The sequence below is a fragment of the Maylandia zebra genome, linkage group LG7 (assembly GCF_041146795.1).
Source record: "Maylandia zebra isolate NMK-2024a linkage group LG7, Mzebra_GT3a, whole genome shotgun sequence".
Lineage (NCBI taxonomy): Eukaryota > Metazoa > Chordata > Actinopteri > Cichliformes > Cichlidae > Maylandia > Maylandia zebra.
In genome coordinates, this window is record NC_135173.1 from 45,423,182 (window position 1) to 45,446,595 (window position 23,414).

General features: G+C 40.5%; 1 protein-coding gene across 8 annotated transcripts; it reads right to left on the bottom strand.

The window, feature by feature from the left end:
• Window positions 1–282: 282 nt before the first annotated feature.
• Window positions 283–17,127, bottom strand: cabp1b (calcium binding protein 1b). 8 transcript variants are annotated; one of them, XM_004538150.4, is made up of 8 exons: window positions 16,106–17,126; window positions 6,789–6,956; window positions 5,878–5,908; window positions 5,629–5,772; window positions 4,882–4,991; window positions 4,712–4,786; window positions 4,526–4,598; window positions 283–2,439 (listed from the first exon to the last, which is right to left on the bottom strand). In XM_004538150.4, the coding sequence occupies exons 1-8, from the start codon at window positions 16,814–16,816 to the stop codon at window positions 2,414–2,416; spliced, it is 1,338 nt and encodes a 445-aa protein (XP_004538207.1). In that variant the 5' UTR covers window positions 16,817–17,126; the 3' UTR covers window positions 283–2,413. The 8 variants fall into 8 exon arrangements, with proteins under 8 accessions (XP_004538207.1, XP_076742581.1, XP_076742582.1 ...); XM_076886466.1 differs by lacking the exon at window positions 16,106–17,126 and adding an exon at window positions 10,221–13,252 and having other exon boundaries at window positions 6,785–6,956; XM_076886467.1 differs by lacking the exon at window positions 16,106–17,126 and adding an exon at window positions 10,221–13,241.
• Window positions 17,128–23,414: the final 6,287 nt, after the last annotated feature.

Sequence of the window (23,414 nt, forward strand, 5' to 3'; positions counted from 1 at the left end):
TCCGGAAGCAGTGGGTGGAAGTGAAAGATAATGAGGCATCCAACAAGGGTTTCTTTTTTGTTATGTGAAGATGTGAGCAGATGCTAGTATGGAGTGCAAATACTACAGTAGGTCTGATGAGAGTCAAGTCTCAATATTTTCAAAGTTTCTTTAAACAAGAATCTTATTGTCCAATAAAAATGTGAATTCTGTGACACGACTCCAGTCAAAAGAAAGAAAGGAAACATCCCCATCACAGTGTTTGAGGTTAAGAAGAAACACACATTCACACATGGCCTAATCTCAATTTGGAATAAAAATCTTTATTTCTTTTAGATTCTGCTACAAATTGCAGTAGTTTATTAGCATGCATAGTTTCACACAGTTAAAACAAGTAAAATCACAACTCTTTCTTCTTCTTTTTTTAAACAGCATGCATATACCCTCACATCCATTCATGAACAGTCTACAAATAATTTAGCTGTCCCAACAACTAAAGCGCATTTCACGCAGTCGTTTTGAAAAGGTAATTCAGTGCATCAAATTTCTGAAAAATATTGCATCTACTTACCAAACTGGATTAGACTCACAAATAATGTTTGTAAACTTTCTTTGGCTTTTTATTTTACCATAAAGAAGCTTCCACTGCTTCCTTGGAAATAATAATGACGGTAAGGAAGCTGGTACACTACATGGACAAAAATATTGGACCGCCCATAGCTTCATCTTAACAAGACATATTAGACAATTCTCCAACGTAGTGGGGACCGTTTGGGTAAGGCCCCCTTTTTTTTGTTCCAGCATCAATGTACTCGAAGCAAGGTCCATAAAGGCATAGCTGGTGTGGGAGAACTTGCAGAGCTCTGACCTCAACCCCGACAAACACCTTTGGGTTGAAGTGGAATAGAGATCGCGACCAATCACACACAAAAAATGATTCTTCACCCTCATAAACACGAAACAATAATTTTGAGCAAAGTGCAACTGAACTATATAAAATCAAAGGTCAATTTATTCAAATAAGTCATTATTAAAGAAAATATATTTTGTATAATCTAAATATATGCCAATCAAGTGCATTTAATTCAATTAGATTCAGTTAAATTTATCATTTGACTTTGTAACACTGTAGCAAAATTAGACAGAGAACTTACCTATCACTTATAGTCAGCATTTCAAACAGAGTTAGAGTGGGAATTAAGAAATGGGATTTAGGTGTAGTGTATAGGTGGCCCAATAGCTTTGTCCGTGCAGTGTATTAAAAATAAGCGTGTGCCAGGAGGGAGTTCGAGAGTGAGGTTGGTCGTTTGACTGATTTTGAGGTATTAAAGGTAAAAGTGTAAATGTTGCACCAAGTGAGATTTTTTTTAACTTCACAAATATTTTGTTCACTCAGCAAAACTCACAAAGAAACTCAAAATTATCAAAGCTCGCTGATGATAATAAAAGCACTAACCCCATCTCTTTACCACCTATAATTTACCTCTTTGTTGATCCCACGCTTGCACAGTCAGGCGTGGATGATTTCTCAGTGTCAAAACATGTTTTGTGTATTCTGAATATACTCGCGGAAGTAATTCAGAAATAGCAAAACACAGCATATATATAAAAAGTAAGGCCTATCTTCAAGATTAGCAAGTTGCAGTTGAAAGAGTCCGTCAGTCTTATGCACAGTGGCAATGACACACACATAAATATATATGTATAGTCTATATATCACAGTAAAATAGGTATAATGTTATTAAAGTCATGAGAACTGTATCGGTGCTACATAACATATACCGAACAAATACTGGGTCACGATAGTCTCCAGTGACATAACACATGTACAGCACAAGGTGGAAAGAAACAACAGTATGCACAAAACACAAACACGCTGCTTGACAGGGGTCACGTAACATGTTTCTATATTGCCATTTGTATTTGTGCTTCAGATACGCTCGGCATTAAAAAAAGGAATGTGCTGTATGAGTTCGGGTGTTTGCTGGCATACTGCTGCTTCTTCTTAATTGCTACAATTATTAAAGTGTAATAGCATGTAGTTTGTAGGTGAGCAAAACAGCTTCACCCATTGAGTCAGGAGAAAAAAGCACATCAACATTAGAAATGTTGTCGTTAAAGGAAAATACGTTTGTAAAAACTACTTTGCAAAAGTCAGAAATGCAGCTATTGGTTTTGTTTATGCTCTTGGAAACAGCAGCAGCATATTATTCTTAACAGTGTTGCTCCCGACTGTAGTCGTCAGCATTTGTGCTTCAGCGTGGCAGTTTCAGGGCAGGGTTTGATATGTTTTCTTGTTTTGTTTTTTTTGCTGTCTTCTTCATTGACAGATTCAGAAGTTCAAGCTTCATCAGTATTCTGTGCTACTTGCACTTCTTTTCCTCCAAAACCCAACAGAGAATCCAGGCTGTCGTTTTAGCTCTCAGCCAGGAACTCACCGAGACATCATCCGCACAAATTCTGAAAATTAAACAAAGGAGAGATTATTCACACAGTGCAGGGACCTCCTGTGGTGGCCAAAACGGAGCAGAACTACGGTATGGTTGTTGGAGATACTGGAGCACAAGCTGACCTTGCTCAGTAGCAGCAGAATATGAGAAAGCCTGTATTTGCTTCAAAGTGCTGAATATATTTATATTGCTTCCAAAAAAAATGTCTTAATGATATCGCCAGAGATCGTGTGCCGCTAAATGAGCATGACTTGATCTCTAGGCCATGCATTAACTTGGGTATTATTACTGCCAATCTATCTCTGTCAACAAAGAAAATATGCAAGTTAAATAGTCAATGACACATCGGCTCATGAGTTTACGTAAGAGAAACTCGGTTTTTGCCCTTTATTTTGTACTGATGATGTCATGGGGCTAATAATATGTTAGTCTGAAGATAGTTGGGTAAATTTTGGGCTCAAACAAGATAATGATCACTGGATTTCACACAGCTATGTTTAGCATTTCTGTGCTTTTTAGCTCATTGTTTTGGCTACACAGACTAGCACTTTGATTTTTCTTCCTCTAAAAGCTGAATGAGAGGAACCCTTGAAGGTCTTTTTTTTTAACTGAGTGGTTTCTTGTATATTTCATGACCTTCTTTACAAGATATGTCTTTATTGATATATACTGAGGTGTCAAAACTGGTGTATACAGGTGATACCTTTAAACTTTATGGAATAACAAACTGCTGTGAGCCACTCTCACATCTCCAGTAGCATTGTTTCCAGATGCAGCAGGCAGCTGTTTTCAGTGGTAAAGCGCCAAATGCTAGCCACAACACTGAGATGATGGAGCGTTAAGCAACTAAACAGACAGTATTTGTTATGTCTCCAGATTTATTCCCTGATCTCCGTTTGGTTCTTACGTGTAGTTATGGTTTAGGTTTTGATTTTTCATTTATTTTAAAGTGTGATAAGCCTCCAGCTTTTTGTTATTTGTGGAGTTATTAGTCAGGTATGCACGTTCTGTGTGTCCGTGTTTTACTGTGGCTGTTGCCCAGCTCCGTGATTAGCCTTGTGTATATAAATAGTCCTGTGTCCCCTTTCCTTTGCCGAGTTGTGTGTTATCACATGGTATTTATTTTTTCTTGCGTTTCGACTTGTTTGGCACTTTGCAACAGCCAAAATAAGTCCTTGTTTATTAGAGTTCTGCCTCTCTGAGCTTTGTGTTTGTGTCCAGTACACGTCACATTTACCCTTGATATCAGTTTGCTGTGCTATATTAAAAGCTTTAAAAAAAGCTATAAAGTTCCCAGTAAAAGACAAAAAAATCAATTAAAGTTTAATAAAGATATCAAAAAGCAAAACTACACATCAGGTTGAATCAGTCTGCAGGTGTTACCAGGGCTTATAAAAGTCATAATCGCTGATCCACTTGCATGCACACGATATTAAATAAGTACTGGATACATACTAATACTACAGGATCCTAAAACAGAGCTGAACTTGAGGTTTCAAGTAGATCTGAGTAGACCCCAATTCATACCGTCTATGAGAGCAATTTCTAAACCTCATTTCTTTTTCTACCCAATTATATTTGCTTCCATATCTATTTTTAGCTTTAAAACAATTACCGAGGCACTCGAGCGCATAACCAAGTGCTGAGTATTCATATTTATTCTCTCGTCAGCCTCATTAGCAACCTGATGGTTCTCTCCTGCCTCACATCTTCTTGTACGTTCTTTTCTGATCTTCACCCAAAAACCTGAAATTATGTATCTCTAAGTTTAGTAACACTGCTGAGAACAGCAAAACAGCCTTAAATTTTCATCCCCGGCATCCTGCTGTATACATCTTTCTCTCTGTGGGTAATCTATGAGGTGACATAAACCTTTGGCAAGGAGATTATCTGAGACAGACCTACTGCTTCATCCCCTCACCTCACTCTCAGCATGGTATTGGTATATAAGGCAGACACATAGTGGGATTTTGCTTATATGTGAAATAGCTGTGTGCGTGTGTGTTTCAGAGATAGACTGAAGGTTGAGAGAGAAGGACAAAAGCAGAAAAAAAGGTTATACTGTGTTCCCAGACATACTTCACAGTATTTTCTACCTTCAAAGTCTACACGTCCATCTCCGTTGATGTCAATGTCTCGCAGTATTTCCTCCAGTTCTCTGTGTCCAACCTAGAAAAGTCAGGTTGGTGTGATAGTGTGAGCTTCTGTGGCACAAAGGTTTAAAAGCAGACAGGCTGGACAGTGATGGATGGAAAGCTACAGGCACGAGAGCAGCTCTGTACCTGCTGTCCCAGAAGTTTTTTCATGGCCTCTCTGAGTTCTGCAGTGCTAATCTCGCCGTCACCATTAGTATCGAACTGAAAATGGGAAATAAACACATTACTAAAAACAAAAAATATTTATTGGTATTAAATGAAAATATAGCATTGAAAAAAATCCCGCCTTTCCTTACCTCTTTGAAGGCATCCCTCAGCTCCTTCACCCCTATCATGTCTGCTGTTTCAGCCAGAAGTTTGGGCCCCATGAGTTCAACAAAGTCTTCAAAGTCAACATGTCCTCCCACTGACGGATAAAATGTCAGCTTTTATGAGCAAAAACTGGCAGAATTTTGTTTTCTTCATTTCAACATTATCATATGAATAGTAATGGTGAAGAGTAAACTCTAATTTTAAAGGGTCAGTTTACCCCAAAATCCTGGCAGCTAGCACTATTTATCAATCTTCAATGTTCTGATTGGCCGTAAAGCTGCTTATTTTACCTTTAATATAGCGGTATTAGATGGCAATATGTAGTGATGACCAGAGACCAAGGAAGTGGGAATTTCATGAGTTAAAATGTCCTGATTCTTTTTGTGAAGAACACTAGGATGTCAAATGGCAACCTTTTAAACTTCCAAATAAAGGTTTGGGTAATCCGGTTGTGGCTGTGCAAATCTTGTAGCCAGAACACACAAGCTGAGTGTCACGTTCAGTTTGCATCCACCATAAGGTAAGTGCATTTGGTTCCTTTACATAAAAGAGAAGACTGATATCTCTACAGCCAATCTCTCCAAAACTGGGCGGCTCTTATCAGAACAATATAGATGGATAAGCAGCGCTACAGGATAAAAGAAGTGAATGCATATTAGGGAGAAATCTCTCTTTCAATTTTTATGCATATTTGGCAATGAATCAAGCACACAGGCACACTTCTAACTTACAGTTCATGTTGATCTGCTGGCTCAGTTCTATTAGCTCCATCTCTGTTGGCATGTATCCCATAGTTCTCATGCAGTTCCCCAGGTCTTTACAGCCAATGAACCCATCTTTGTCTTTGTCAAACTCCTTGAAGGCCTCGCGCAGCTCTGAGACCAAATGAAATTAAGTGTAAATGTGACAAAGATGTGTTGAAAACTACTTCAGAATACTGTAAAATTCACTCTTTATTTTTTACTAACAACATAGCATACCATCCATTTCTTCTGGCCTCAGCTCTCGATCCTGTGGAGGATCATATTGCAAGTTAGTACCCAAACACTGCTGATATCTTAAAAAATCAGGCCAATTCCCAGCACACAAAATGACACTGTAAAAAAGTAAATTGGCAACCACAGTGCCACAGAGTGCCACGAGCTTTCAGTTTTCACTCCAGCTATAGAGAGAAAGAAATTATTAGTGGGATCACACAGTTAATAAAACATTGAGGCTTCTATTTATAATTAGGCAGTGGGATCAAAGTGAAATACCAGAAACAAAATGTATGGCCTTTGTTGCAGCAGAAAAGAATCAGAACCATTTACTGTGTCTTTAGAACGAATGTGTGCGCAATGAGTGAAAATTGTTAGTATTTAGGGTAAATACAGAGACTAAAGGAAGATGTTAATACAAAATAATATGTGTCAGTCCATTGAATTAGAATAACTAGTCTCGACCACTGTATCCTTTAAGAAGTCCCATATGAGAGCTCATCATCAGAAGAGTCGTCCGCACTGAGGATTTCAGCATTGCTCCTGGCTTTAATAACAAGACCTTGAGTCGTGTTGTCAGCTGCTGGGAATAGATGAAGAGAAATAATCACCATGTGAGTAGCATTTCTGCCGCTGCCATAACCTGTCCTAATAATCCTCCATCCAGCTACAAAATGCATCCATCCTCATGCATAACAGATGCTCACATGCCCTTTCAGCATTCAACTTAAATTATCCAACAAAAAAAACCCATCTTCTAAGCCCGACCACTCTTCAATACATGCAGGAAGTGCTGACATTACAGTAGAAGGTGATTGCTACACACATGGGATTTGGTTGTTGTGCATGTACTGCATTGTGTGCTATAATCTCTCTTGGCATGCATGCACATGATATTTTCTGGACTTACGTACAGCCTGCCGGCTCTCAGCGAAGCCCTTGCGTAGAAAGATGCATGCAGGCCCCAGTATGTTGTGCATGTTGGCTCCATTCTGGGCCAGGGCTACTAGTGGCTCAAGATAGGCCCCCCCAGATCCCCCCTCCTCACAGGATTGCACTGCTTTGTAGTTCTTCTTCTGGTCCTGAAGAAGCATCCGGTGGGTAGCCGGATATGGATGAAGAGGCAAAGACAGGGGTAGAGAGTGTGACTCAGTTTGTTGAGGTATTGTTTCAACAAGGAGCCAACATGGAGATGGGAAGGAGGGAGGGTTCAGAGGAGGATCATAGATGACAGACATATGTCTGTCAGTCATTGGAAAGTGTGGAGTCAGGTGAGTCATGACAGAGGAAAGGATCTCAGTGACAGATAAGTGGGTGTAAAATATAGTGACAGAGCAACTGATGCCATCTACGTATAAATCCATCCGGCAAAAACCATCCTGCACAGCAGAACACTGCAGAGCAGGATGCAGGCCTCTTTTCATGTCACAAAGCAATAGCCTAATGTAAATAGTGCCTATCATTTTTTAATGGTCCTCACAGGTTATTGTGATCATTTTGATTCATTACACAATGTGGTTTGACTTGAGTAGCTTTGGCCATTGTTTCCAGTGATTACGATAACACTGCACTCACCACAATTGCTGAGATGTGGGGAAACAACAAGTCCAACTCCACACACTGGTCACACTTAACTCTGATATCAGTTTTTTTGCTCTACAGGGATGAATTGTAATAATAATAATAATAGTAGTAGAAAGCAGTTGCATGATTGCTCCCCAGATCTTATCACAGAAAATGGAGGGTGCAATATTATCTAAGCAATGGCCAGAACTAACAAAATAAGACCCAAGCTCTACTAAAATCAAAGAATTTCTTAATATTTTTTTTCTACAAGAGTGCTTGTGCTTTGGACTGACACAATTTATTTTTAGATTGCAAATCTGTAAGCAGTAGTACGGTTTTCTTTTAGTTCAGCACGAGGTCAAATAAGGGCATTTAGAGTGTTATAGTGAGTCCATGCAAGTCAGCTACAGCACTATTGCTGGGATTGTTACTTAAAATTACCCAGAAGTGGCTAGTTTTCTGTTTTTTTGTTTTGTTTTTGGGGGGGTTGTGCACATTATAAAACAGTTTTCCTGAAGGTGATGCTGACGTTCAGCCAGCCATTTAATTATAATCACCAATTAGCCAATCAACCAGGGGGCGAATGTTGTTCTCTCACATCAGTCATTGTGATTACCGAGAGGGCTACAAGTTAATTAAAACAGTTTTTCTAAGCCAAATAAGGTCCAGAAGGTCCAGCTGCAGACCAACACAGCTCAGATTGCTATTTAAAAAACAGAGTCTAATGTGCATTTTGGTCAAGATGAGATTAACTAATTTTAATGCACCAATATCTCTTATAAAACATGTCACATTGATCTAGTTTTGAATTACTGCACTTTAACATCCAACTCAATGCAGGAATTTAAAGCTAAAAGGTAGAGAAGTAGACATTATATCACAACGAGTTACCAGCGGACCATTTTGCTGTTGTTTGAAATCTTTCTGACATGAATTTGTACAACGTTCAGATGCTTTATACTGTCAGCACAAGACATCTGCATGCATATGCAATGAAAAATTAATATGCATGCTTGTGCAATATGCACAAACACACACTATTATGCGCTCTACAAATGACCTTCACACTCCATCTGTTACCATGCCAGTCGTCCTGCCAGTTCGTGCATTCCTACAGTTTTCACCACAGGAGCGGATGCCCACTGGGTAATCTGACCAAGTGATGCATGGAGCGGGGCTGTCTGTGGCTATATCGTGCCAGAAAAGTACTATGAACACATGCGCTAGCTTTTATATAACTAAAAAAGAAAATACACGTACACACGCACACACACGCACATACAAGACCAAAGAAAAATCTGAGAGGTTGTCAAAGAAACGCTGAAGTCAAGCAAGAACTTCTTCAGCACTCCAACCAATTTTTGCACAGATGGCATCAACAGTTGCTTGTCATATTGTTCTTCCTCAAGGATGTGCAGCTGGCGCAATAAAGGAAATTCTATTCGTGGGTCTGTCTCCCTGCTACACTGACGGTCTATTCAAGCATACGCTGATACGTGAAAGATGTAATCCAAAATTAGATGTATTAATAAGCCCAAAGACTCTGAGCCAGTGAAAACAGCACACCTGTTTGCAACATTTCCACTGCCTGATCGCATCCTGCAGGTGCAGGTAGCATCTTCACCTGGCTGATAAGGTGGTGTGCAGCCTGACTGACCTTAAGTGATGTGATCCTAATTCACAGATGCAGTCGACAGGTCAACCGAGAGGACTGACCAGCCCCTTGAACCTCTATGTGAATACATGCACTGATAAGGAAAGAGAAATCTTTCTGAAGTCCTTAAAAATGTCAACGTGTAAATGCAGACTGAGTTTTAAAGATCAAAACTAAAAGCTCCTGACTTGGCTAAAAGTACATAAGAGACGAGCTTTAATCTTAAATTATTCTGCTGTTATTCTCCACACAGCCTGAATGTAAAATATCTAACAGTACGCCAGCTCAGTCAGTGCAGATCCAGTCAACTAGCCATCGGTCAGGTTGGGGACAAACCATTAGAAAAACATGCACCAGGAAGGAGGAGATTCAAGGAGAATAAAAAACCTCAAAGCGGACCTTACCTTCTTGGTGAAAATTTTAAGCGACTTTACAGAGTTGCCCATTGCAAAAACAAACAAACCAAAAAAAAAAAAAAATCTTCCTGTCTTATGTTTTCTCTCTAACTGTGGCTGTGTTAGTGAGCCTGCATGTAAGTGCACGTGTATGCATGTGTGTTTGCAAGTGTTTCCAGGCATGCATGGGAATAAGAGTGATTAGAAAGTGAAAGAGGGTTCAGTGGGTCATTGACTAATAAAGGAAGACATTTGGGAGAAGGCAGGGAGAAGAGCAGGGATATAATAGGAGGTACGAGGGGAATAGGACGGAGAGGAGTGTGCAGGGAGGACCTGGAGGCAAGGACACTGGAACGAGGGGGAGGGACACTGAGACAAAGGGAGGGAAATATGTAAACAAGAATGACGGACAGGTCAGAAAAAACACAAAGATGCGCGAAAGAGAGGAAGCATGCATGTAATCAGCTCGAGATGCAAATGCCAGAAGTAGAAAAGAAAGACTGCTTATTCATTCTATCCTCTCTCCTACTGTGTCTTCCCTCCCTCTACCCTTTCTCTCTTCTCTCTCTGTCTCTGTTATCTCTCTCCCTCTCTCTCTCTTCTCTCTCTGTCCGTCAGTCTGTCTCATGCTCTTTTCCCCCTCAATTGCTCCCCCAAGTCCTGCTCACCCCACAGTTCTAAACCATCTATACGAATGTGACAGAAGAAGCTCGTTCGGACAAGCATATTACCTTCCCCTGAGCAAGATGCTGGAGACACTAATCCAAACATGCACACACGCACATGCACACACAGACACATCTCTCTCTCTCCCTCTCTCTCTCTCTCACTCGTACACACGCTCGATTAGACACTCTTGGATGTGGGGCTGTGGAGCTAAAAATATAACACACGCTCTCTCTTCCCCCCTATTCCCACCACTCTACCCCCAGCATCCATCCCTGCTCTCTCTCCCTCTCCCCGTATGTGTCGACCACACACATACACACAAAGACGTAGAAGCATCACAAAGTCACGTTAAGCTTGAAGGGCTCGGATTCAGATCAAAGCTAAAATGTGCAAGAAATGACACATGGATTCTGAACCACCACGCTGAAGGATTCAAATCAGTGTGTGCAAATGCAAACACACACAGACGGAAAATAAATGCTCTCTCTCAGCCTCACACACACACACACACACACACACACACACACACACACACACACACACACACACACACACACACACACACACACACACACACACAAGCATACATTTGTTGTCAGGCACAATGACCAAAAATGTGGCTTTCTAAAAATGAAGCCTCTGTAAAAACAGTAGTGAAAAGGATAATGCATGCAAATGCAAATGTGGGCTAATTGACTGATCAACACTTTGTCCTACTAGGCTTCACATTTAAAGTAAATGCTGTACCTTTTATTCCAGGGTGCAATAAAAACTTAACAAACAAAAATATGAGCTTAAAGTTAATTCACTCATTTCATTTTGTCTCACTATATGTGTTTCCATACCATTTTGCATTTACTCGTTAGTTATTATTGACCTCTGGTTCTCTTCCACAGTGTTTCTTTTGTCCCGTCTTCCTCCCCTCACCCCTAACAGCTCACGGGAGATGGCCGCCCCTCCCTGAGCCTGGTTCTGCCGGAGGTGTCTACCTCTTAAAAGGGAGTTATTCCTTCCCACTGTCACCAAGTGCTTAGGGGGGCCATCTAATTGTTAGTGTGTCCTCTATTTTTTGTAGCATCTTTACCTTAAAATATAAAGTGCCTTAAAGGGACTATTGTTGTGATTTGGTGATACATACTGTACATATATTGCATGACTTCAAAATGCACAGCGTGTTTATTGCAGGAGTTTTAAGTGAGAATTCAGACATGTTCTTATTGACATGTCCCTCTTAAGTAAAAGCCCTTCCCTCTGAGGCATATTTTAAGGTATGTAAACAAGTTCTGCCTTAAACATTTATTATTTATGACCAGTTTGGGTTTTTTGCATATGATAAAATGAATGATTATTTCTTACAACCAAGCTGTTGTTTGATAGAAAATCTAATTATGTTGGTAATGTTTAAAAAGAAAACTGAGGAGAAGCTTTTAGGATTTTGGTAGTCGTCATTTTATGCAGGAAAAGTTCTTCTTTCTGTCATAAACATCCACCTAGTGGTAACTTAACAGTCGGTTGCTGCGGCACTGACGTGCATCAATATTTCCCCCTCCTGTCCGACCTTGTCTATTCACTGATGTTCTAATAAACACATTCACGCCCAAGTTGCTTCACATCTATCTCCCATTCAATATCTGAGCGGCTCCTCTGCGTTGTTCCTTGGGTGATTCATCCAGCCTCTCACCACAGGCTCATTGTGAACTTCAGAACACATCAGACGTCAGACACAGGAGCCGTCAGCTCTTATAATGTCACACCGTAGTGTGCACGGGCATGAGATCCATCCCTCTCTCTCTCTTTTTGCTGTATCCTTTCCCTTTTCCATCATACTCACTCTCGGATACTTTACCCACTAAGAAGCATGTCATTTACTTTCGTTGATATTAGTATCAGATGGTTATGGGGTGACCATTTCTCAAGAGTCTACATACGCGCACAAGGCAGGAATCTAAATCAAACAGGAATATTAATCGTTTCCTTTGCGATTTATTTGAGATTTGAGGTCAAACATAATCCTGTTTCATCCATCCTCGGCCATCAGCTGTGTTAAATGAGCTGAGAGAAGTAGGAGGGTGAGGGAGGGGACTGATGCAATAATAAGCTCACATGAGTTCACCAGCCGTTGTCCTCTAAAGCCACCGAGTTAATATTACACAAACAAGGAGACTGTGACCACAGAATTCATGTGGTTTGTTTGTGAGTTCGTCATCAAAGGACATCCGAGCGGTGAAAAGACACGCAGTGCGCACTTGCGTCATCTTCTTGTGTTTGGGTTGAGACGTCACAGTTTTTATCCTGCAGCTGATTCATTCATTGGAGTCAGATTATAGTCAGTATTTAAGTATTTTTCTTTCAAACATCTGCTTTTATGTGAGAGGAGTTAAACATCCAGTGTGTCAGCAGGGGAAAAATATTCATGTGTCTTTTTATTGCATGTCAGTTATTGCTGATTTTTTTTTTCTCTCCCTCTGAGTCATTTATCCCTTCTAGTCTGTCTCGCAGTCTCTCACACTGATTTTCCCTTTCAGCCTCAGGTCTGCATCAATATTTAGCATCATCACATGGGCACACATGCACTCACACACACACACACACACACTTCATAATGTAGCATGTGCATGTGTGTGCACGGGCCTCTAATCCCCATCTCAAAAAAGGGGTTTACCTCCTTCTTGGAGATATAAATATACCTACCATATGTCTAAAAATAGCTTTGTATGTTCTAGATATGTTCTTCTTATTTTCACCCTGATCTTTCTCCTCATATTACTCATTTGTGCTCCCCCCCCCTGTAGGCACTCTCCTTTTATCCCCTCTCAAACGTCACTATGACCCAGGTCAAAAAAGGAAAAAGGAAAAAGGAAAGGAAGAGAAGGAAACATCAGTGCGTGCGAGTACAAGACGAGTAACAGGAAGTGGACTTAATCTGTGTTTTAAGACCTTTTCCTTAGATTGTCTTTTCAGGTGGGAGCGAGGAAGTGAGAGGTGATGAGCGTTTGCTGGTATAACAATCATCAGGTCTGCCAGTAAAGGCGCTCACTATTCCTATTTTACATCCTTTGTCCCCCTCATTTATGCGATTCCTCCCCGCTCCCTTCACTTTCTTTTCCGGCCCTTTCGCTTCTCCTGGCTCCCTGATGTGACATTCTCCCCCCACTCCACCCCCTCTATCCCTCACCCGCACACTGGCAGCTCAAAAACCTTGGTACAAATGATACTTGCTCCCTCTGCTGGTCAATGCACATCCTTCAACTATTATTTTAGAAAAAAAATAAGAGATTTCTCTTCATAATAATTTCTCATCACACATCTTTCAATAACAGTTCTCTACTACATTTCCACATTTCCTGCGAGAGTGTGCAGAACAAGGTCACAAAAACCGAGAGCTGTAGTTGGACTTTTAAAATAGAAACAAATTTTCTACTGGGACATAAAAGTGCTCTGTCCTCGATCAAGGTGTCCTTTTAAACCCGAATGGTTCAAAGGCCAGAATGTGCTGGGATAATGGGAGCTAATTACGGTGCATGGATGCTCTAAGGATAGAAAATTTGAGTGAATCACAGTGCCACAATCTCCCTATAACAAACAATCGGCAAAATGCAAGCGGCAAAACACATTTGTCCTTATTCTAACCCCCACACTTGCCTCTGTGGTCATCGTGAGTCATCATGATTCACGTATTAAAATGTGAATTTTAAGATGACGGCTTGAAAAAACATTCACCGTCTTTCTCAATCAGGAAGCGCACTTGCAGAAGCCTGAATATTTTTGCCAAGACAAAACAAAAAGTAATAAAAAGAGGAAAAAAACACCCTGCCCTCCTCCAGTCTCTCATAATCAGGTCTTGTTGGGCTATTTTTAGCCTTCTCTACATGCAGCGAGTGTGTTCTGTTAGGATTGTGTGCAGATCTTGATGTTACATAAGAAAATATGAAAAGAAAGAGTTTGCAGGGAGTTTAATGCCTCATTGCTGGACCCGGTGTCAAGCTGCCACATCCCGATTTAAGAAGTACTAAAGGGCATACTATGACGATTGTGTTGTCAAATAAATAAAACAGCTTAGGTAAGACGCTGAGCAGGTGCAAAAGAAGAAATAAATAAATAAGAAAGCATGCCTGCATAAGCCTTCTCAGCTTTCTTCACTTTTTGTCCTCACACATGCATCATTCGCTTGCTGGCTCCCTCACACAAACACTGATGCACACAGACTCACAACCAGCTCGCGTCCACTCACAAATTCATTTTAGCTTTTGACGGCCGTGTTTGGTATGACTGAACTTCCGGGCGATATCACAAAACAAAGCACTTTGAGAATTTGATTATTTTCGTCCAAAATCAGAATTAATTACAGTAGGTTTGCTGGTTTGGTAAGCCTGCATTTTCAAATTACATTTGTAGCTTTTTATACTTTTTCTAGCTTTCACAAATGTAATTCTTCCTCACTGTTCCCCTGTATCAAAAATCTGAATTTTTCCCATGTGGGATCTAGGCAGAAAATATCAGATCTCCTTATTCTATGCACATCAGCAGCTCTGGAGACTTTATATAGCACACCGCTGGATGGATTTTGCCTCACTGGAACCCCTAAGACTGATTGAAGCTCTGGCCTGGATTGAGGAGTTATTTCTAGAACACATTAGCACACTGAGAGGTAATTGTCTCCTCTTTAGCTTTTTATCATCCAAAGATGATGAAGAAGGATTTTAAGTGAAATGAGAAAAAAAAGATGGGGTGGAGGGGGTTGAAAAATCTCATGTGCAGCTTCCTGATCTGTCTGAGTAACAGGAGGAATTTGGCACCCTTTGTAGAAAACTAGTTTATTTGGAAGTGAACAGGTGGTGAAGTGATGCAGCCTGCATTTGTCACTCACCACGTTATTGGCAAATGTTACGAATGATATCTCTACAAACGCTTCACTTACCGTTGTGTGTGTGCGTGAGACACACGGGCTCTCATCACTGAAACATTTTCCACACAGGGGGGTAAGCTGATCCCCCTGCTGTCACTCAGGTGACAGCAACAATGAAAGTGACTGCATTCATATCGGGATGCATGAAAGACTACAGAGAGCGTGAAAGTAATGGATACCCAAAACAAACAGGAGCCAGATTCGGACTGAAAAGATGCATTCATTTTTAATCTGCCCAGAACGGGTGACACCCTGTCAGTCCAGCCTCACCTTCATCTCACCTGTGAAACCTGCTGCTGAATTTCAGCAGCTCTTATGAAAAGCATGTATGCTGCAGTTAATGGACCAAACCTTTGCAGCAACGAACAGGAACCCACAAGTAAAAAGCTGAATATCTAATGAGCAATATTTATTTTATTCATTTAGGATTGTTTTATTTATGTCCTTTTATACTGAAAGATCTGCTTTGACCCTGAATTGGATAAGAAAAAGACAATGGATGGATGGATGGATGGATGGATGGATGGATGGATGGATGGATGGACTTTCAAAACATTTTCTTTTTTATCTGTGAATGGAGATGGTCTGAATGTGATGTCCACACAGAACATGAAGATCCAGTAGTGCAATCCAGTAAGGACCTCAAAGTGAGCAAGCCGCATCACTTTGTAAATAGACGCAATTTTGATCTTTGTGGGGGAATAACAACGTTTTTCTCTTTAGTGCAAATAATTTAAAAAAAAACAAAAAAAAACGAGTGTTCCAGTTTCTTCTGGTTAATGAGTCTGCTTTTTTTTTTTTATTCATGCTGCTACTGAGCAGTAATACAGCTTGATATTTTGCCCTTTGCATTATGCTACAACAAAACTCTGCAGACTTAATGTCGAAACAAGACATTGTTTAATTTAACTTAAAAAGATTTAGAAAACTTAAAGAAGGTCAATCTATAAATTAATTATGACATTCAATTTTTCCCACTTTGATCAACTTTCGAACACTTTCGAAGTTTAAATGTTCTCCCCTCCCCACAAACCTCCTTACCTGCCCAAAAACTGATTTCACTATTGGATGAAGACTGGAGTCATACTCAGAGGATGCTGCGTTTAGTCTTTTGGTTTTGCGGCTGGCCGCTGGCCGGACAGGTGCGCTTGTCGCAGGTGGGTCTGAGCTGAGGCTGGGTGATGACCCGGTGACGACTCTCTCGCTGGACTCGAAGAAGAAAGCTGCATCGTCCTGGTGTTTTGGATAAGATGGGGTTGGTGAGGTTCTCCTGTCGTGTCTGGATCCGACCTGCGGATGCACAGCGGGAGGCACCTCACCTCGAGTGGAGTCGTGGTGGTGATGATGATGATGATGATGATGAGACTGTTTGGATCTCGAGGACCCGATGTGCTGTTTCTGATGCCTGTTCATCCTGTGCCCCACATCCTCCTGAGTGTATTCTTCATCATCTTCATCATCAGCCAGGGTGGTCGGCTGCCGGTGAGTATGACTTTTCGGCGTCCGATGATGGTCACTTAAATGTCGAGAGTCGGCATGTCTTGGTTGGCAGAGAGGTCTCCGCACACTGGTCTCGCAGTCTTCCCTCCAGACCGCGTCCTCGCTGCCTCCAGCTCCGGCGGGATGATTGTGGTGAGAGCGCTGGCTCCTGTGACCGTGGGGACCGCGATCCCCGTGGGCAGACCTGCGGTGGGGCCCCGATGTTCTAAGAAGAGAGGTGGTCGACTCGCTTTTGGGAAGAGATGAGCTCATCGTCCGCGCTCGTTTGACAGGCGAAGTGAAGCTGAGGAAGGATGAAGGTCAAGCAAAGGAAAAGAAGGCAGTCCTCCGCCACGTGCAGGTGTTCAGCCTCAGACGGTGGGACCCCGCTCTTTAATCCACATCCACGCGCTCGATCAACACTTGACAGAGCGCAGAGAGGAAGTTGGAGCACCTGAGCGAGAGAGTGGCAGCAGAAAAATGTAGAAGTTGAGCTCTGTCAGCTAGCCGGTCAGTCACGGGGGCTCCGCTAAGTTTGGATGACAGCACTGTGTTGCGCTGCCGCGTGTCACATGCGGCAGCAAGTTCACTCCGCTCCACGTAACTACACATAATTTCAGACGTAATGAGCAGCTCGATTAATTTTGCCCCCCCCCCCCCCCCCCCCCCTTTTTTTTTTTTTTTTTTTTTAACGAGCAGTCGCTTGGACGTTTCTGCTCACGTTCATGTTTTACATACAGTGGATGATGTATCAAAATCACAAACATCGACAGAGAAATGGTATTAGACCAGACAGCAGTCAGGACTAACAAGTGGCTTCAGTGACATTAACGCGAGTGGACGGTGGTCATTGTTTTCAAGGACGGGCAAGGTAGATCCCCTGTGTCCTGCAAATCTGGAACTTTTATCAAACACTTCACGAGTTAGAAGGACTTTTAAGTTGGAATTAACGCTGATCACCCTTGAGATATACAACACAAAGCAACAGTAAAACATGATGTCACAAAAGGTCAAATAAAATGACAGCTTTGGGGGGGAAATACTTTAAGTGATTCTTAAATGATTTTTTCTCCAATCCTTCAAATCAATTTGCAGATTTAGGAAAAGACTGGTTAAATCTCTACTATCTCGCTATAAAAAATAATACACCGAAAGGGTGTTAACTTGGGATTTTCTCTTTTTTTTCACTAACATTTTATGTATGTTTTATAATGTGAATTATCTATAGGCTGCACATGTGTAGGGGAGATAAATATGCATATGCAGTGAATCAATTTTCATCGCTTGCTAACAACAAACAAACAAACAATATGCTTGCATAATCTGGGTGTGATGGTGTCAACAGCATAATGGAAAATCTGACTGTGGGTTACTCAAAATAGTAACAGCAAAGTTCAAATGAAAAAAATGGTGAAAACAAAAATAATTAATTAAATAAATAAATAAAATTAAAAGCACATAAGAGCGTCAGTCTTGCCCCATCTGCACATCCAGGGTCATAATTCTCACAGCAGATGTCTGGGGATGCAGGGCAAAAGTAATGATGTTAATATACGCAGCCAATTAGACACTCGGGCTCTCACGAACTGTGCTCACAGAGCAAAGCTGAGATTTTGCCCTACTCTCTCAGGGGAATTTTTGTTCTACAACATCTGTGTCCCTGTCTCCACAGCTCTAGGGAGAAGCAAAGTGTCTTCACTCTGCTGCAACCATCCCCCCGACACACACACACTTCAACATGGGCTCGCTTTAACTCCTCTGATACCTTTTCGTTTCAACTGTGCATCTTAGCAAGCGTGGGTCGATGTCACCGTGTGCTGAGCCATTATTGTATCGTTCTGTAAAAATCAGCAGCATCTTTAGTCTAGTGAGATGACACTCTGAAGTATGAGCTTAGCTTTTAGAAACATTTCTATCAGAGCATTTCTGGAAGAGGTGTGAATCATGTTGCTTTCATCTTACCCCCTCCTGCTCTTTTTTGCTCTCCCCTTCTGTAGACACTGAGCTGCAGCAGGGGACATTCAGGCCTCAGGCTGCAATATGGCCCATTTATTGTACAAAACAGGAGGGCAAGATGTGCAGCACAAAAACAAAAATAAACACATATTGCAACAGAGACAACACCACAAATAAAAAATAATTTTTTTTAAGTACATCGATGAAGTTATATAAAAGCAAAATTACGTGTTTTTTAGACTTTTTGAGGGCACGTCACTTTCTATTTTTACATACCCCCCCAACCCAACCCAGTGGAGTCCAGCATCAACTGTCACAGGGGTTAGATGACCAAACTTTCATGGCAAGTGCTGCAGTGCACACAGCTGCGGCCCTGTGTTCATAAACTGCAAATTCATAATAATATATATTCACAATATTCTAATATTCATAATATTCTATCATTTTCTGGTGGAAGTACATCAGTGTAGCACTCTTTTGCAAAATAAATCTCATTTTAAGGCTAATTTTTTGGCTTATTATGGAGCTTTATAGTTAAATTAAATGAACATTAAGATTGAGATGCACAGTGCAGTCAAAAAGTATTTTTCCCATGTTCTTTGTTTTCACATATTAAAAAGCTATCCCAAAAGCAAGAACTGCAATCAAGTGTTTGTGATGACTGGTGAATAGTCGTTCATGTGACTGTGGAGGAAATTTGGATCACTCTTCTTTGCTGTTTTAATTCAGGCACATTGGAGGGTTTTCGACATGAATGGCCGGTTTAAGATCATTCCAAAGCATCTCAATTGGATTTAAGTCTGCAGTTTGACTAGGCCGCTCCAAAATCTTCATTTTGTTATTTTAGCTTTCTTTTTAAAGAGGCAGACTTGCTTGCATGTTTTTGCTCATTTTCTTGCTGCATAACTCAAGTGTGCTTGAGCTTCAGGGTATGAATGATGGCCGAACATCCTCCTTCATGATTTTCTGGTACAGATCAGAATTCATGTTTCAACCAATTGCTATACAACAGATCGTCCCCAGATCATCACACTATCACTACCATGTTTTACTGTTGGTGTGATGATCTATTTGTGAAATGCTGTGTTAGTTGAAGATGTAACGGGACTCAAACTTTCCAAAAATTTCAACTTTTTTCTCATCAATTCAGGAATATTTTCTCAAAAGCGATCGGGATCATCAAGACCTTTAAACTCACCCGTGGATGCTATTTTTGCCCAGTCACTTTCTGTTGAATTATGATCACTGACCTTAACTGAGGAAATTGGGAGTTCTTTTGTGACCTCCTGGACGAGTTGTTGATGTGCTCTTGGAGTAAGTTTGGTAGGCAGGGCACTCCTGGGAAGGTTCACCACTGTTCCAAGTTTTCTCTGTTTGTAAATAAAGGCTCTCACTGTGGTTCATTAGAGTCCCAAAGCCTTAGAAATGGTTTTGTAAACCTTTCCAGACTGATAGATGTAAATGACTTTGTTCATCTGTTGTTCAGTTTCTTTTTTGCTTTTTGAAGTCCTTTAGCCTGCTTCACTCTGTCAGACAGCTTCTATTTAAGTGATTTATTGATTCAACAGGTCTGTGCGTACTCTGGCCTGGCTGTGATTGGTGAAGTTGAAGTCAGCTTTAGAAAAAATTGATTATTCACAGTTTATTCACGATTTCAAATAGGAGATTTACTTTTCCACACAAGGCCAGGCAGGTTTGTATAACCGTTTCCCCCTATTAAGTGAAATAAATTTTTTAAAAAATGCATTTCAAATTTGTTTTGATGAAAAGTGTGTGCGTGTGACAAAAATGTAAAATAATAATAAATCAGGAAAGGCACAAACACTTGTTAAAAACACTGTATCTGTTTGCCAAATAGATACGGGGACTGCCAGGCACTAGAGGTGAAAAGTAGCCTTTTGGCTAACTCCGAAATATTTACATTGATATTAATATAATTAATATACACTGTCCATTTTTAAATAAATAAATTCAAATTGGAATAAGATTTAGAAAGTCAAGAAATTAACAGACTAACTGAATCTCTAAAGGGGATAACAATCTTACTGCATCCTCTGCAGTAAAAAAAAAAAATTCAACTATACTTTTCTAAACATTTTTTAAAGGATTTCTTTCCCCCTGAATTGTTCCCCCTTATTCAATATTATCACATCAGGCATCCTCATTAACATCACCCCTTGGCGCATGTTCATATTACTGAAAGATTAATCAGCTGGGTAAATAATTCACCAAACTGCAGCTTGGGGCCTACGATACGAACAAAGAGTTCCTTGATCTCAGTCATCAAAACATTTCATCCAGGGAACAGCCCGAGGAAACGTAATATCAACACTAAAACAATACAATCGGGGACATCAGGCAGCCTCGTAGAACCCAGGAACTGATAATGTGACAAAACTTAAAGTCATTTTTAAGGTGGAATTATGTTTGTCCAAACTGTTCATCAGACTCCATTGTTGTTACTTGTCAGCAAATATTCACGTCAATTCCCACTCACTTGTACTCAAGCCCATCTTGGAGACAATTGCAAGCATATTTCCTCTGTTTCATTGTCATATCCAGTTTGTGTTTGGCATGTGTTTGAGTCAATAAATAGAAGCCAATATGAGAGAAATATTCTACTGGGCAATAGAGAATTGGTCAGAATTTGACATATGAAACATGAAAGCATGTATCCAACCTGCCTTGTATCAACAATTCAGTCTGCTAATGGTGGCCTAGTGATGTGGGGGATATTTTCATAGCACACCTTTACCTCATTAATACCAACTGAGCATAATTTAAATGCCACAACCTATCGGAGTATTGTTACTGACCGTGTCCATGACCATCTGTACCCATATTCTGATGGCTCTTTTCAGCAGTATAATGCACCATGACACGAAGCTCAAATGTCATGTTATTTTAACATGACAATGAGTTCACTGCACTCAAATGGCCTCCACAGCCACCAGATATCAATCCAGTAGAACATGAGAGGACAAGAGCTTCATGGCTGACAGATCTGCAGCACCTGTGTGATGCTGTCACATCAATATGAATCAAAATCTCTGAGGAATGTTTCCAGCACATTGTTGAATCTGTGCCATGAAGAATTAAGGTAGTTTTGAAGACAAAAAGGGCTTCAGCCTATTACCAGCGAGGTGTGTCTAAAAAAGAGGATGTATGATGTCATATTTCCCTCAAGCCTTACTACGCACTAGTTAGTTAATTATCCTTTAATAATCCCCATAGGAAATTTTCTTGTCTGCCTTTAAGCCATAATAAGTATTAAGAACAGTGGGCAACTGTGCGTATCGTCCACACACAGCTGCCCACACACAGAGCTCAGGGACTAACTTCAGCTTTGTGCTTTGGTCAAGGGAACTCTGAAGACAAATTAAGCTTTCATATTTTTCAAAGCAGGAAGAGATGATGTACAGTCCTTGCTGTGAGGCAATAGTGCTAATTACTAACTGCCACTGTTGATAACTTTTTGTACATGTGCATTTTGAAAAAGACGCTTTGTTAAAGTCCAATGTCCTCCAACAGTAGAGTCTGTTGTTCTTATTGGTTGCAACTTGTTTCCAACTATTGGAAGGGTGGGGGTGTGGGGTACCCCCACCCTTACATATGGTCCCAATTTGTGATCTGGATATTTAAGGCAAATGCTTTCACTTTCTTTCATGCTTGGCAATGGCAGTTTGTTACTGACTCATTAAATCAATGGGAACATTCAGCATGAGAACCAGACGCTCAGTCATACATCTGACGAGGTAAAATATTTAGTTCCTGGAAGGGTTTTGTTCCCCACAAGTGAAGCATTTCATGAGCATCACCACTAATATGAACTGTGTTTGTTTGTGTCTGTTTTACTTATGAATTTCTAGCAGACTGCTTGACAAATTTTATATTAGTCAGACAATTAGTTATCCAGTTTCTGGTGCCAAAACTAAACCAGAAAGAAGTTTTGAGAGAAAGAAGAATGAAAGTGACACCCTCTATGGTAGGAAAGTAGAAATCTGTTCTACTCCTGAAGTTTAATTTTTTATTTTAATGTTGTACCATTTTTTTGTTGTACGCCACCGTCGAACTAAAACACAAAATAAAATTCAATGAAATAGGAGGACGGGTGAAATAGAGACAAATAAATGATCTACATAACAAACAAAACATACCTTGCTGCCTGACCCCTGCTTTGAGGCAGAAATAAACACCTTACAGATACTTTTAAGAACATTTAAACATCCTCTGACTTAAATTGGCCTCTCCTGCTTCACTTCCATCCTTCAACATGGGTGTACATCTCACTCAGGTGCACCAGCGGAACCAACATGCAGTACAATAGTTCCTACGTGAGAATTTCCACAATAAATGACCTAATGACATATAAAATATGCGTAGTGTAAAAAAAAAATACATTAACTAAAAATATGGCAGTAAAAATAATAATGGTGCGCTGTTGTGAAAATAATCAGTGTGCTCTGGCTCTTTCTGTTTGCTGTTCTCAAGTTGAGGCGTATTGTGTGAGGATTGCAAATGACAGAAGATTTCTAAAGAAGGTAATTGAGCTAACACTGGATTTCAGATCATGTCTATGATAACAGTAATCCAATAGCAGGAGCAAACACATGTTGTACCATTTTTTTGTTGTGAACTACTTTGCGATATTTAACTTGAAAGGTACAATATAAATAACATTGTACTATTTTTTATACATTAAGTATATCAGGTCTGCTAGAGAAGATAAACCTCCGAAATAAGGCCCCAGGTTCGGACTAAACCCCAAGGGCAGTTTAAACATAACCATAAATTAGGCTTTCCAGCTCCAGAAACCTAGCCAAAGTCATGCTTGTACTTGCACAAAAAACTGTTCACAGTGCCAACATCATATCTGGTTTCCCTTTTCACTCATAAACTGAATTCCATCTGAAAG

Coding starts and splice junctions, on each gene's coding strand:
- cabp1b (XM_004538150.4), bottom strand. CDS start 16,816: ATGAGCTCATCTCTTCCCAAAAGCGAGTCGACCACCTCTCTTCTTAGA. Junction 6,957..16,105: donor TGAAATCAGTTTTTGGGCAG/GTAAGGAGGTTT, acceptor ATGCTTCTTCAG/GACCAGAAGAAGAACTACAA. Junction 4,787..4,881: donor TGAGGGATGCCTTCAAAGAG/GTAAGGAAAGGC, acceptor TCCCATTTTCAG/TTCGATACTAATGGTGACGG.